General features: G+C 44.1%; 1 protein-coding gene across 13 annotated transcripts in view; it reads left to right on the forward strand.

Annotated features, from left to right (window-relative positions):
* Nucleotides 1-15,190, forward strand: part of mrtfab (myocardin related transcription factor Ab) — a 46,133-nt gene that overhangs the window by 13,563 nt on the left and 17,380 nt on the right. For 3 of the 13 annotated variants that reach the window (XM_079372394.1, XM_079372391.1, XM_079372392.1), the window contains exon 1: nucleotides 9,120-9,995. The exons of 9 other annotated variants lie outside the window; for them this stretch is intronic. In XM_079372394.1, the coding sequence (XP_079228520.1) occupies nucleotides 9,860-9,995 (136 nt within the window). In that variant the 5' untranslated portion in view covers nucleotides 9,120-9,859. Of the gene's footprint in view, nucleotides 1-9,118; nucleotides 9,996-15,190 lie in introns of those variants that run through there. One more of the 13 variants, XM_079372398.1, reaches the window with a different exon arrangement.

The raw sequence follows: 15,190 nt of genomic DNA on the forward strand, positions 1-15,190 counted from the left end.
TGAACAAGCACTGACACACTCACATCTTTGATTTGTGATCCAGTAAATTCCTGTCAGATAATGAGGAGTGAGTGAGCGAATGCCTCACACACACACATCTGTAGCCTTAAGCTACACAAAAGCACTTTATCAGGTCTGCTCAAAGCAACAGCAACACAGCGCCTGCACGCCCACAGGTACAAGCCCACTCATGTAGCTCTTTAAAGAGACACTCACACACACACACACACACACACACACACACACACACACACACACACACACACACACACACACACAGTCTTATTTTCATGTGTTACTTCAGGGCACGCAGGCCTGGAATGGTCTTTAGCATGCAGGATGGAGCTGCTGAACATGCATCTTATCATCATATCACACATGGTCGTACCTGCGTGCAGAGACATCACGTGTAATCTTTTACTAACTGCGCCTGCATGCTTTGGATAAACATCTGCTTCACACTGTCTTCCTCCAGCTGTGTGTAAATGCTGCCTTGCTGACCTGCAGTGTGTCCATACTACAGTCAGAATCAATAAAACAAAAACAATCATTACTCAAAAGTTAAATCTGTAGAAATATCTTTTATATATATTCAGATGGAAACCTGCAAGCGACATTAAATGAGCCCATTACACTCAAACACTACTTTTTATAGTCACGTGGTCAGTTACAGTCATGTTGATATTTTAGAGAGTTGCTCGTATGTGATCATTTCTTTGGGGTCGTATCGGAGGGAAGGGACTGGTGTTGGTACTTGGACGGACTGTGTTCTTTGTGATAGAGTTAAAGTCTTCCTTTGGCACTGTAATGTGACATCTGTCAGAGACCTGAAGACAGCTTCCTTCACTGCTGTGTTTGTACTGGACAAACTAATCTTTGCATCAGTCCTTTAATTAGAAATGGATTGTGTTACGCATAGTGAACCGATGCAGTAAAAACATTTACGTAATATTACAATCAGTGAAGTTTAGGGATATTTTCTTACATTTTAGTATAGCTGCCCTGTTGTCGTTCATTTACTGCTCCGGCTGCCTTTGAATTGCCCCCCAGGGACAGATAACGTTTTTTGGGTTTTTTTACCACTTTGCTCAGAGGTCGAGGAAGAGTCGTGGCCTGCAGGATTTTTGGGAATCGAAAGTGAAAGCATGTGGCAGTTTGTGCAGAGCATAAGGCACAGTGTTGAAATGTGTCGTTAAGTGTGAATGTGAGCGCTGTGTCAGTGTCCAATCACAGGAGCGCTCTCCGTCTGTCACGCTGAAGCTGTAGAATGTACTGGAACTTTAATCAAAGGTCATTTAGGCGTATCAATACTTAAAGACTCTGCTTTTAAAAGTAACCCAACCCGACGTCATCCAGTACAAACCCTCAACTGTTACAATGTATGAATGCCTATTGATGCACACACACACACACACACACACACACACACACACACACACACACCTACAGACGGCCTACACCTCAGAAGTCACACAAACAGACGACGTGCTGTTTCAGTTGTTGTTTGTGCATATTAGCCTCTGACTCACCTGCTCAGTGTGTCGCACTTCACATCAGATGATGCCTGGCAGAGGTGACGCAGATGACACCGCCGACTCTGTCTGCGTGTGTGCTTGTGATTTGGGAGAGTAGTTCAGTTGAGTGATGACGTGAAATACCAATAATCAGGGTGAGCGAAGATTAGCTTGATGAGTACGTCTGAACGAGTGAGCGTTTTTTTTCCCTCTCAAAAACTTTGTGTTTGTAAACTTTGATGCTAAGAGTAGATAGCATCAAGTGTGTCACTGTGTGTGTGTGTGTGTGTGTGTGTGTGTGTGTGTGTGTGTGTGTGTGTGTGTGTGTGTGTGTGTGTGTGTGTGTAAGAATAGAAGAGCACAGCTGCACAGTTTGTAAACTTTGATGCTAAGAGTAGATAGCATCAAGTGTGTCACTGTGTGTGTGTGTGTGTGTGTGTGTGTGTGTGTGTGTGTGTGTGTGTGTGTGTGTGTGTGTGTGTGTGTGTGTGTGTGTGTGTGTGTGTGTGTGTGTGTGTGTGTGTGTGTGTGTGTGTGTGTGTGTGTGTGTGTGTGTGTGTGTGTGTGTGTGTGTGTGTGTGTGTGTGTGTGTGTGTGTGTGTGTGTGTGTGTGTGTGTGTGTGTGTGTGTGTGTAAGAATAGAAGAGCACAGCTGCCGGTGCTTGAAATGCTCAGTGTCGTTGGCGACTCGTCACAGTCACTCGATACCTCTTCACTCTCATGTTCACATACTCTGTAGAATGGGTTTGTGTTGTCTGTCTGTTTTTAGCTTCACTTGGATGTCAGCTCGACACAAACACAAGCCTGCAGCCTGCAGCCGAGTGTGCCTCTTCAATTCTTCTCAGGTAGAAACGTTTCTAAACGGGCAAACTCACCACACACACACAACATGAACATGTGACTCCAGGAAGTGGACACAGACTACTGGAGACGTCCCACCTGATCATCACAATGAACAACTTTATTTTAACTCACACTTTACTCCGATTGCAAAGGAAATATCAACTCACAGTGAAAGCCGATACTTTGAATCTTTTTATTGATGTATCTATCTGATACAGATGCTTAGATAAAGATTTTAGTCAATGTTAAAGTTCGGTGCAGTTTTTTTTTTTCTGCAAACCACTCAGGTTGACTTTGAACGTTACAGCCTTAGACAGCGTTTCTTTTTAGGCGTTCTAAGAGAGAACGTTCAGAAACCGTCAAAACTGAACACATTTTATTGATCACTCTCCTTCACTATAATGTGTGCAACCTACCTGCTTGCTATTTCATCACATTCTTCAGTATTGAAATCGACCACGAACGCGGTCAGCTTGGTTTGCTTTAGCAGCACTGAGACCACCAGCCGTCTGTCTCTGCTGCGTGTGGTCGAGTCACTTTACATGCCAGCTTAAAGCAGAAACTTTCAGCAGGAGATGCCAAACACACCTTTGTGCTGTTTACATCCAGGAAGTAGGGGGGGGGGGCGCAGGACCTCGACCTCTTTGTGGCTGTAGTGGTTTTAGCAGAGAAGGAACTGTGGTGCGAACTAACAAAGCTCATCGCACCTCACAGGTCAAAACAACATTCAACAGTCCCACCAGCTCACGTGAAGCCTGACATCTCTGCTCTCTTTTCAAAATGTGAAAGATTTGTTCAGTGGAACCCCGAACGAAGTAAGAAATAAAGCACGTGTCCCCATTAAAAGGTGGGATTCTATTAAAACTCACTGAAGTAAACAGCAGCCAGGCTTTTATGAGAGGTTATATACAGTAACAGAAAGGTGAGAGGAGAGAGAGGCAGGAAGAGGACGCCAATAAACCCCCCGAAGAGGAACCTGTAGGAAAGCCAGATCACACACACACACACACACACACACACACACACACACACACACACACACACACACACACACACACACACACACACACACACACACACACACTACTCTGTGTGACACCCGGCTGCTGCACACATGCTGTCACCCTGGCTTCAACTCTGCACTGACTTTGTTTCTTCTTCTCCCTCTGCTGTGTTAATGAGCTTCCCCGACCGCCTTGCTTTGGAGCCAGTCTGCCCTGGAGTCTGTTGTTGTACAGCTGGATTAGAAAAACAGTTGTAACAGAAGAGAAGAAAGCTGTGTTTGGTCTGTATGTAGGGTAGGAGGTTAGGGGGTTCGCTACGGGAAAAATCATTTTCAGATGTTGGAGTTATGTAACGAAGCTGTAATCCTTGGTCAGGGAACACCCCTCTCTGACTCTGCTGCTCTGTGTTCTCTCTCTCTCTCTTTCAGCCTCTGTTCTGAAAATCTCATTTACCGAACACAACCTCCTCCTCCTCCTCCTCCTCCTCCTCCTCCTCCTCCTCCTCCTCCTTTACAGTCAGGGTTATGTTACCAGATGCTAACAGCTGCCAGCTGGCCTGTGCCTCACTTTTTCCCTTCAACACTCGCACACTCTCTCTCCTTCAGCACGACACACTTAGAGCACAGTGGGCTCACTTTTTTTATTGACTCGAAGTGAGAGGGTGGCGGGTGTTGCTGCTGGTGAATTAAAGAGAGAAACTTGGAGCATGTGAAGAGCGCTTTGTTTCTTTGCTCTGTACCTTTTTTCCTCTTTTATCCACAACTCCATTTAACAGGCTTCACATGGCTCTCGTTTCCTGTGGGTGTCTGCGTCTGGGTGTGCTCACGTGCCAAAAACCACCTTTTTATTTGTGTCTTGGCCTGGTAATAGCCTGTTTCCGCTGCAAAGTGGCTTTTAATTACCTTCATTTGAATGAATGAGAGTGAAAGAAAAGCTTATCTGCCAGGGCTAAAGCTCGTACTGAAATATTCATCCAAACAGATCGAGCCGTGTTTGTTTTAAATGAACAAACAGTATCAGTGTCACTTCTGTCTCGTTAGATGAAAATATATTTAACAAAACAGAATACGTACGTATCTTAAAATGGGACCAACAAACAATCAGTAAAGTACTGGTTACCTCAGCAATACTCTGCTTATTTCTGTTTCAGTTATAAAAGAAAATAAAAATAAAAAGTGTACAGTCTGTTTTTACAGATCTAAATGATTTCTCAGAGGCTGCTAGAGTTCTTCTGCACTCAGTCATCATTCACTTTATATTTCATTAGTAATTGAATCAAACAAAACAGAACTTCCTGTGAGGCCTCCATGTGTTGCAGCAGCTCCATCTTTGTTTACCCTGAAAACAGAATTAAACATGACGCCTGCTGGGATCGAAACTTAAGTGCAGCATTAGGTCAGCCACGGATTAGACATCGAATATCCCAGAAGTACAGCTGCTGCTTCATCTCCAAACATGCAGAGTTGGCCCTCCAGCCCTCTGGTGGTTACCCCTTCCAGTACAAACAGAGTGAGTACAGGAAGTGGTAAAGTGCAGGCTTGGCATGCCCACTTTCTGCATTAGGGGTTTTAGATATCATTAACTGAAGTTCCCGAGCTGCGCCTCTGAAGTTCATGAAGGTCAGTGGATGAAATCTTGAGCCCCATCTGAGTGTTGAGTCAGAGCTCAGTGCAAACAGTGCTGTGTGGGGGAACCAGGAAGTGAAATAAAAAAACACCTTCTGTTTTCTCCGCTGGAATGTTAATGGCTGCTCTGACCTGAGATACTCTGAGGAATGACCTGCCGGGCTTTTCTTCTTCTTTTGCTGCGTTGTCGTCAGAGACTAAAAAGTCACTCGTTAACTTGAGGACATCAAGGAAGTTAAACAACAAAAAAAACAAGTTAGGGAAATTGCTGGTTAAATCGTTGCTTCATATGTTTTAGTACATTAAAAAAATCTGTAAAATGTTCAGAATCAGTCAAGCATGTTAAGATGAACATGTACAAGAATATCGTCTTTTTTTTAGTGCAAAACAGTAAAAAAAAAAAAAAAAAAATGAGGAAGTGAGCCGCAACGTTCTTGCTGTAAATATATTTAAAATAAATATCATGAACAATATTGATATAAAGAAAATTATCCAAAATATTTTCTTTAAATATTTCACGTGTTAATTTTTTTTGTTCATTTGACATCTTAGTCATTTTGTCTCACACTGCTTCATGCATCAGTGTGATCATATGAAGAGTCTTAAATTAGATCGTTCTAATTAAGAAAAGTAAACGCCTGGCTCGAGTCCAGTCACACACTTGCAATGATTCAACACGAGTGTTTGAAGCCAACTGTGATACTTGACTGTAATTAATAACAGGAGCAGAAAAACAGTATTTTTCTGAATGCATCACTAATAAATAAAACAAGTGAACGAACACGTCCTGATCAGGTTTTGACTATTTGTCAATAGTCAAATAAAGGACATAGTCACCACAATAACACCACTCTACTGCAGCTCCACATAAAACAGCGAAGTATCAAAGTTGGTTTAACCAAAATTTGAAATTCAGATTAAGTAACAGTAATGGGTAAGAAACAGGAAACAGTCAGAATGGAGTTAAATGTTATGAAGATGCGATGCTAGCACCTCCAGCCCTCGATCCACAACCAGTCAGTTTAACCTGACACAGACAAAATACTGCCTCACAGCGTCTCCTCACTCTGAGTAGTCGAGCGGGCCGATGAACCAGAGCTTCAGTCATCGAGTGACGGGCAGTTCAAGCCCAACATACACAAACATTAACAATTCATTCACCCCAGTAGTTACTCTGAATCCGACTCGCGAAGGTGAGTCGACTCAAAGTGCTCATCCCTTATTGATGTATCAGAACCCAGAATGAAGTTTATCTTTTATCAGTTTGTGAGGGGTTTATAAAAGGGGGTCCAGGCTCCTCCTGTGTGGTTCATGTGAACCGGTCTAGCCTGGTCTTGCACGTCCTGGATGATGGTCGAAGGGTTTAAAGAGACGTGTAATTGTTGTGGGAGGGTTACTGGAATGTGTGTGTGTGTGTGTGTGCGTGTGTGTGTGTGTGGTGGGGGGGGGATGTTTTGTCGTGTCTGAAGGACGTGCGTTGTTGCCAAGAGGGTCATGATGTTCCTTTGACCTGTAAAGAAAACTACAGAATGACAGGGCTGTTCAAACTTTACTCCCTTGACTTCGTCTATTGTTTGATTTTTAAAATGGAGCTGTTTTTGTTTTTGCAGCTGTTTAGCGTTGTTGAAGTTTTCGAAGGATGTTTGGGTCCTTCATCAGTTTATGGACAAAACATGATGAATGTTCTTCCCTGTGCAAGGTTAAACTTGTTTTCTTCACTTCTCTCATTTATTCAGTCGATGATTATCTCTGCAGTTCTTGCTGGTGTTTGTTTTCACGTAGTGTTTTCGCTGGTTATGCCCCTGGTGGTCGAGGTCAAAATGACCGACTGGAAGCTGTGGGAAGTTTCCTTTCAGTATGCACATCCACATGAAGTCCTCGCATCCCTATTTTTGGAAAACCTTTCACAGAAACATTTTATCCCTCCTCCCGCCGTTCAGAAGAACTGTTTTCTTTTCGTCGAATTCACTGAAATGTCTTCGAGTGACGAGTAAAGAAAGATCCAGATAACGATGTCCGAGGCCAAATAGTTTCCCTGGAATGTTCTCAAAGACAGAACTCTCCTGCTAAAGGTCAACATCCCTGCTGTAGTCAAACATCATGGGAAATCACGTGTCAAAGGTTGGAGGAGTGTGAGTCAGTGTTGGATCCAGATATTCCTCAACACGTTTGTATGGATTGACTTTAAATGAAGATGAGACGTCCTTATTGTAATTCTAACTTTGTGGTGGCTTTTCTTCCAGTGCGTCCTGCTTCCTCGTTTTGAGCAGGGTTTGACCTCGTATCACTCCAATAAGCTCCTCCCACCAAATGACAAACCAAGCGTGCTCGCCAACCGTCCTCCCTGCTGACTTTGAGTTGTGCCGGACTCAGAGGCCGGACACACTTGACAGCCAATCAGCAAACATCTGAACGAAGTTTAAAAAATAAGCAACAGGCGTGTAAAGCACAGACATGGCGCTCTCAACTGAGCGCGAGAGAGAGAGAGCTAATGACACTGTCATGTAGAAGCTCCATCATGTGATTCGCTGGTTGCTTACAAGGTTTCCTGATTGGTTGTTTGATTCAGACTGGATGAGATTTTGAATACGCTGTAGCTTTAAGAACATGCTTCCTTCTTGATGTTAGCATTTAGCTCAAGTCACCACTGAGCCTACAAACAGCTTTACAAAGCTGCTAGCATGGATGAAGCCTCGGCTACTAATTAGATCAAAATCATGGAAAAGACAACATTGGTACCTAAAATGTAAAAAGCAGCCTTTTGGTCAGGGACGCAATGACAGAGATCAGGCTTTACAGAATACTTTACACAAGTGTTTTCTGATGGGAAAGGATGCTCCTGTGGTTTTGTCAGGAAGAACAGACAGGAAGTATCAGAGAACAGAGTTGTTTGGTTGAAATCTGTGAAGTGAAATGTCAGAGGATTGAAGATGTTCAGCCTTGAAGATGAAAATAAACAGACATGTTTGGCATGCCCTGCGTCTGTTTATGATATGTGCTTGTGTTTCTGACATTGGCTGAGCTCACACAGTGACTTCCTAATCCCAGTGAGTGTGTGTGTGTGTCTGTGTGTGTGTGTGTGTGTGTGTGTGTGTGTTGTGTTTCCTGCCCAGACTGTGAATCATAACAGCAGGTGGGCTTTAATCCCACGCTCATCATAGCGTTTGTTCAAGGTGCTGTCTGTGTTTTCAGGTGTCTGTGCAGGATCGAGGTTTCCTCTGCTGCTCATCCATGATGTCACACTGCTGACTTGTTGTTTCACAGTCAGACAGGCCTGTGTGTGTTTTTTAAAGGACGGATGATTGTCAGCGACGTGTCTCCATCTGTGCGACCGCTTCATAAAACACGGATTCAAACTAAAGAAACGTGGTTAAAAAGTGATTGTGTATTGACAGGCGGCGATGTGTGTTGCTCGCAGTAACCTTACCCTGGAGTGCACAGGTGATACCAAGCTGAATATAGACCCCCTTACAGCCAGCTGGCCCTGCTATTTAAAACAGAGAGGAGCATGGGGGGGGGGGGGGTCAACGTTTACCATCAGCATTCTGTGGGAGCCCGACAGCTCAGTGTCCGACTAGATATTTAATTTGACATGAATAATGTCTTTATTTTAAATCAAGGCTGATTCAAGGTAGAAACAGGAAGTTGATTTCTGTTTTATAAGCTGCTGGAGCGATCATTGAAATGCAACAATTATAAAAGTGATTAAGATCTGCTTCTCCAATAAATGACTTCCCCCCCATATAAAATGGATCTCAGTGCAGAGTTCAAACTCCTTCATGAAAACTCAATACATGAATTGATAGATGTTTAGTTGAGATCCTATCCAGATAAAATGTCTTCCTCCAAGGGCAGATTGTTACAACAAAACCAGCAGCAGAGATTAGATATCAATCCATTGCTGTGAAAGTCAAACTGTGTGCGTGTGATTCATCTAGGTATCTCTGACAAAGGTCGATTATGTTCGATGAGGTCATCACTGGAAACGGTTACCGCCGCTCGTCCAATAAACGTGCTCAGTAAAGCAGTGAGTCACTGCGTCGGAGCGAGTCTGTGGAGTTTAGAAAGAGTCGAACAACAGATTGTGTGATTGGTTCGGGGTGCTGTGAGTCTGTTCTGTTTGAGGAGGTGTCTGCGTGTGACCCCCATCAGCCTGGCTCAGGGAATGAACGGCAACAGCTGAGCAGGAGAACTTTATCGGCACCACTGCCTGTGAGTGTGTGTGTGTGTGTGTGTGTGTGTGTGTGTGTGTGTGTGTAAGGGAGAGAGAGATTCAGGAGGAGCTGCAATCAGAGCAGTCTCTCTGGACACTCTTCTCTGGCGTGATCACTGCCGTCCTCTCTCCGTCTCTCTTCGACACTGGCCTCTTTTCAGATTCCTTCCCCGTCTGCTTTTCTTCCCGTATATTTCACCTACCGCTCGCTGCTGTGGATTTCTCTCCTCGGGCAGCAGCTCTGTCGTGACTCGCCCCGCTGCCTCTGCAAAGGGAAGGAGAGAGCAGGAAGAAAGAAGAGAAGGAGAGAGGCAGACCGATCGATTACTCTGATAGAGGAGAGGAGGAGAAGCAGCAGGAGAGAAGAGGCGAGGCTGGAGCAGCGTTTCTCTTCACACCTTTTTTGTTTTGGAAGAATTTCATTGGACTTGTGCGGGAGTCTTCCGAAGCATTCGAACCACGTCCTTCCTGTGGAAATAGAGGACAGTAATTGAGGGGACAGCTGGCGCAGTATTGACACGCCGAGGACTCGTCTGTTCTTCCTCAGCCAAAAACTGCAACAAAAAAAAACATTTTGGACTCGGGAGAAGAAGGAGGAGGAGGAGGAGCGCTTTTGAATAAAGAGTCCAATGTTTATCAGATAATTGAACGACACTCTAAATGATAATGCTGGACACCAACCACTGCCTGTCCTTTGAAGCCTCCCCCCCTGGCTCTCCTCCAATGGGAGATGACATGGAGAAGGCAGGACTGGCGATGGATCATGACAGACATGTCTATCACAGCTTGAAAGAAGGTGGGCGATCTGTCAGATGACACACACGGCACCTGATATACCACGTCTCTTTATGTCTCTTTGGGGGGATTCGGGCACTTGACGTGAAGTGTGAGCGGGGCTTTGCTCGAGGTTATGTGGCGAAGACGTCGAAGTGGTCGTATGATAAACTTGTTTAACAGAGCGCAGCGTGTTAAATGAAGAAACTGAGATGTGAAAGTCACACTTCTTTTTAATTGCCAGCAGTCTTCTTCTTCCCTGCGTTTGCTGCCGTGTCGCTGAATTCTTCCCTCATTACCGCCACCTGTTGACCAGCAGATGATATTTAATACTTTAGCCAACAGTTTGCATGACATGAAAAAAAGAAAAAAATCCTTATTTGAACGATTTACAATCATTTCCACTCATCAAATCATGCACACACGTTATTTCACTTTGTTTATAGCCAACACTTTTTTCACAACTTGTTTTATCAAGTGGATTCAGTTTTGGATGGTTTACATTCAGTGAAATATGCTTCAGTTTATATGAAACAGTACGAGCAAAACTCAGGATTCATGAGTGACTAAAAAACAGAAGATTACTGAACGTTTAGAGACAGAGGAAAGATGGAAAACACAGAAACTGTTCCGCCTGCAGCTGTCAGCTAAAAGTTATTCAGAGTCTGTGTCTTGCTAAGTGCTCACCTTTGCTGAAGTCAGAGGAAGGCGTGTGTGTGTGTGTGTGTGTGTGTGTGTGTGTGTGTGTGTGTGTGTGTGTGTGTGTGTGTGTGTGTGTGTGTGTGTGTGTGTGTGTGTGTGTGTGTGTGTGTGTGTGTGTGTGTGTGTGTGTGTGTGTGTGTGTGTGTGTGTGTGTGTGTGTGTGTGTGTGTGTGTGTGTGTGTGTGTGTGTGTGTGTGGGAAAGGCACTGCAGAAAGCTTTGGGAGCGTGACTCCCCTTCCTTGAACTTTTAAGTTAATTAGTATTCACTGCAGCTCTTCCTGCTGTCATTTGCTTCCACCGGCGAGCCGCAGCATGCCAGAGCAGTGCGACAGATTTCAAGGTGTAAATAGCCTTCACCTCGTGTTAGCGCCGTCCATTCTTACTCATGTGAGAAACGTGTGCCGTGCTCGGGCCCTCCACACAAAGAGCAGCTCGTACAGGAGAACGTCAGCGGGCTCAACAAACAGAACATTTCCAATGACGAAGCCAAGAGTCTGGTGTTTGTTGTGTGGGCACGCTGTGTGCGGCGGTAACGCTCGGAGGGTACCAGCTCAGCTGTGCCAGGGTGCGGGGGGTCTTTGGGGGCAGTGACGACCTCAGACATGTTTAATCAGATCTGGTGACACATGAGCGCAGCAGGATTAGCCTAGTTGGCCAGCAGGAACTTGGCTCGGTGTGTCGCTGACCACCTCCCTCTCCCTCGCTGACGGCTCTTTAACCTTAAACCTAATCCTGGGAATCCTCATTCCCCAACACTTGTGCATCGTGGAGGATGTTGTGCACACGACGGGAAAGTCAGCGCGCACACTGAAATCAGTAACTTTTAACTCTTGCTTTTTAATCTATCGACGGGAATCTTTCCAACTCGAAGGGAGAAATCCTCCGTTTGTCATGTCTGTTATTTTCAGCTCAAAGTTGGAAACAGATGTTGGTTGTAATTTATAATAATTTCCCTGATTTTTCTTTGTCACATGAAGCATCTGAAGGCCCCTCGTTGGCTGACGGTGACGTATGAAGACTCATACAGATCGCTTATTTCCTAAAAGAATAATTTCAAAATAAATCAATGATTAAAATCCGTTCTGTTAACGTCAGAATGAAGTTGTTAAAAGAGGATGTAAAACCGAGTTTCAGGTACGATGTTGGTTTCCCACGATCGAGAAGAAAGATATTTCATATATTTCAAACGATCGTGAAGCTCGCTTGTCATGTGGTTAATGTTTCAAAATGAATGTTATGGTTTAACACCACCACTACCTCAAAAACATTCATCTATTTCTATTCTTTTTTTTTTTGCTTGTTGTTTGAAAGGGTTCAGAGTGTTTCGGTTTGATAAATGATGGCGATGCAGATGTTGTCAGATAGATGTAACAGATCAAAGTAATCGATGTGTGCCGTACTCGAGCGGCTCCTTTTTCTGCTGCGTCTAACCATGTCGCTGTTTGTGTCTTTCACTGTGGCCGCCATGTTGTCTCAGAAGTACAGAAAGACTTCCTGTTACCAAAAACAAAATCACAGGCTTTTAAAAGTTCAGTTGAAACATCAAGCAGCATCCTTTCTTCTGCTTCTTTCCCTAAAAGCTCTCTCTCTCTCTCTCTCTCTCTCTCTCTCTCTCTCTCTCTCTCTCTCTCTCTCTCTCTCTCTCTCTCTCTCTCTCTCTCTCTCTCTCTCTCTCTCTCTTCTCTCTCTCTCTCTCTCTCTCTCTCTCTCCTCTCTCTCTCTCATCTCTCTCTCTCTCTCTCTCTCTCTTTTTCTTTCTGTCGCCTCGATCGCTCTGGCCTAGTATCCTGATAAAACTGCCCTGCCTTTTCTTAAATTAACCATAAACGGCCCCTTAACCCAGTTGAGATGAAGGCATTGTCATGTTTAAACGGCAGCATCACTTCTCACTGCGTGCTCTGTCACACGTGCTGTCATTTTCTGCTTTCTGATTGGTGTCTGTTTCTCTATTCAGAGTCCTCTACTTGCATGTTGTCTGTTAATAATTTAGTTGTTGAACTGGTTTCCACACATCAGCCTACAGTTTCATTACCACTGCAGCTTTTCACACATAGCACCTCCACTTGAACAGGAGGTGTCAGAGTGCGACTTCTGCAAAGCAGAAACCACAGACAGAATGGACTAAGATGGTTAACATCTTCTTTTAAAAATCTTTTTATACCTAATGATTGTTTCTTATTCCGTCAGACGAATAATACACAGTGCAACAGCCATCACAAGGCAGCTAGTGCATGGACTGGTTCTGCTGGCTTCATGTGGAAATGGGAGCTGAATAAAGAGCAGGAGAAAATAAAGTGCAGCGTTTGTTGTTCGGCCAGCTTGGATCAAGAGACAGTGTAAGATTCCCTCTCCCAGAATAAACCTTTTCCCTGAAAGTGCCAAGTGTCTCGACGGCATCTTACCCTCCACTCTTGCCATGGCACGGTCAGAGTGTGTGTGTGTGTGTGTGTGTGTGTGTGTGTGTTCAGGCAACACGTGAGTCTCTCAAGTGTTTGCCCGTGTGTTTGGCTCGGAGGGAATATTAATCTGTGTCCGCTGCACTGCTGCGACGTACACATGAACTGTGTTTAGGTCTGTGTGTTTACCTCGCTGACATGTTATTGCTTCCAGAGGGGTGAGTCGCTCGTGCTCCTCCGATCCTTCATGATGTGGAGCAGACACACTCGGTAAATATAACAGAGGGGAGCTTGGACCGCCGGCAAGGATTTAGAGCCAAGGGATGACATTTAGATTCAAAGGGTCTGACGTTATTTGGTTGAAGTCACAGTGTGTCTGTCCAGGCCTTGGATTGTTTGTCTAAACACTGAGCAGCAGTCGCTACACAGGACGGCTAGCTAGCTAGCTCAGCTGCTAGCCCCAATGATGTCACTTTGTTACTGAGAAGGAACAGGTGCTGCTTGTGTAGCAGATACAAGCCTGAAATATTCGGGAAGCCTCCATGGTGTGTTCTACCTCACACTTTTATACACACACACACACACACACACACACACACACACACACACACACACACACACACCTCAAACAGGGACAGCTGGTGCGTTTAGACCAAGAGTCTCAGCTGAGTTGAGCTGAGTCTGAACGGAAAATAGTTTTCAGTTTTAAAATGGAAACAGGCTGTTGCCAAGAAGCACAGTGGAAGTATAGAGTGGTGCGAGTTACTGACGGACTTCAGTGTCTCTGACAAAGCTGTGGCTGCTCTGTACATTCTTGTCATTGTCGCTGATGTGATCGTAGGTGGTCAGTTGTCTGTTTGGCTGAGTGAAAGGTCCAACTCACCTCTTTAAATGCTGTGTTTCAGTGTAGCTACCACAGCTGCCTTTAGCTCAAATTGTACCATGACCTGAAGGACTTATCAGACACAGGCACAACACAACACTCAAATCATATGGATTGGAAAAAACATGGCAAGGCGACAAAGTTTAAGTTTATTAAAGGGGACATATTATGAAAAAATCCACTGTTACAGTGTTTTTAAATATTTATTTGGGCAACCTGCGTGTCTATCAACCCACAACATGTGAAATAAATCCATCCAGTCCTTTGTTTGTGGTCTGCTTGAGTCTTATCACACAGAGAAAAATGTTCAGTTTCAAATGTGCTCTCCTTGTGATGTCACAGTGGGATTCTGGTTTAAAAAAATAAATAAAAAATCCCCTCCGTTCCGCTGGTATCTCCACTCATGGACTCCACCTCCAGCCGAGAGTTAAACTTTCATACAGGTCCGCCATTTTTCTTCTCCTTACAGAGGAGTGATGTCTAAGGGGGAAACTCAGGGGGCGGGGCTTATTACATTTAAAGAGACACACACAAAAACAGAGTGTTCAGAGATCACAACAAACCTCCTCTGCTGCTTGGTTATATTTGGACCAAAGCTCAGAAACACAGATGTTTCATATAGAGCACAGGGGGCGCTGTTTGAAAAGGTGGATAATATGTCCTCTTTAAGATATACAGTCAAAAAAAGAAAGAAATATAACATCAAGCACAGACAACAGGCTAAAGGTAAAGTACTGTAGATGTGCACAGAAGTCGATAATGTGAAATAAGAAAACAAAGAAACGCAGAACAATAACATATGGATATAATGAAGAAAAGAACAGCAAGGGTTAAACGGTCTGTTTCTTTGATAGCCTTGGGTAGAAGGTAGGCGTTGGTTTTGTTGTAGGCTGAGGACACGAGTGACGTTCTGTATTCAGAAAGCTTGCAGTAGAAGATCTCAAGGCTGGTCGAAATTGAAAACCACAAAGAATGATTAATGGAAGCCAGACCAAAAAAAAACTCACCATCAAGAGCTGTGCAAACATTAACATGAGTCCTGAGAGATGCTAGGAACCAGTGTAGATTGGATAAAGATGGTAAAACACTATGCACTAACATGATCCTGATGTTTTTTATATTTAAATATGTAAATATGTTGTAAGAATTTCCAATACTTCAAAGCTTTTAAAGATAGAGTCTGTAGCTTTTTCCCAAAAATGAATTATTAAAAATGCCTTATACACAAGTAATGC

This window comes from Symphodus melops, assembly GCF_947650265.1.
Source record: "Symphodus melops genome assembly, chromosome: 21".
Taxonomy (NCBI): domain Eukaryota; kingdom Metazoa; phylum Chordata; class Actinopteri; order Labriformes; family Labridae; genus Symphodus; species Symphodus melops.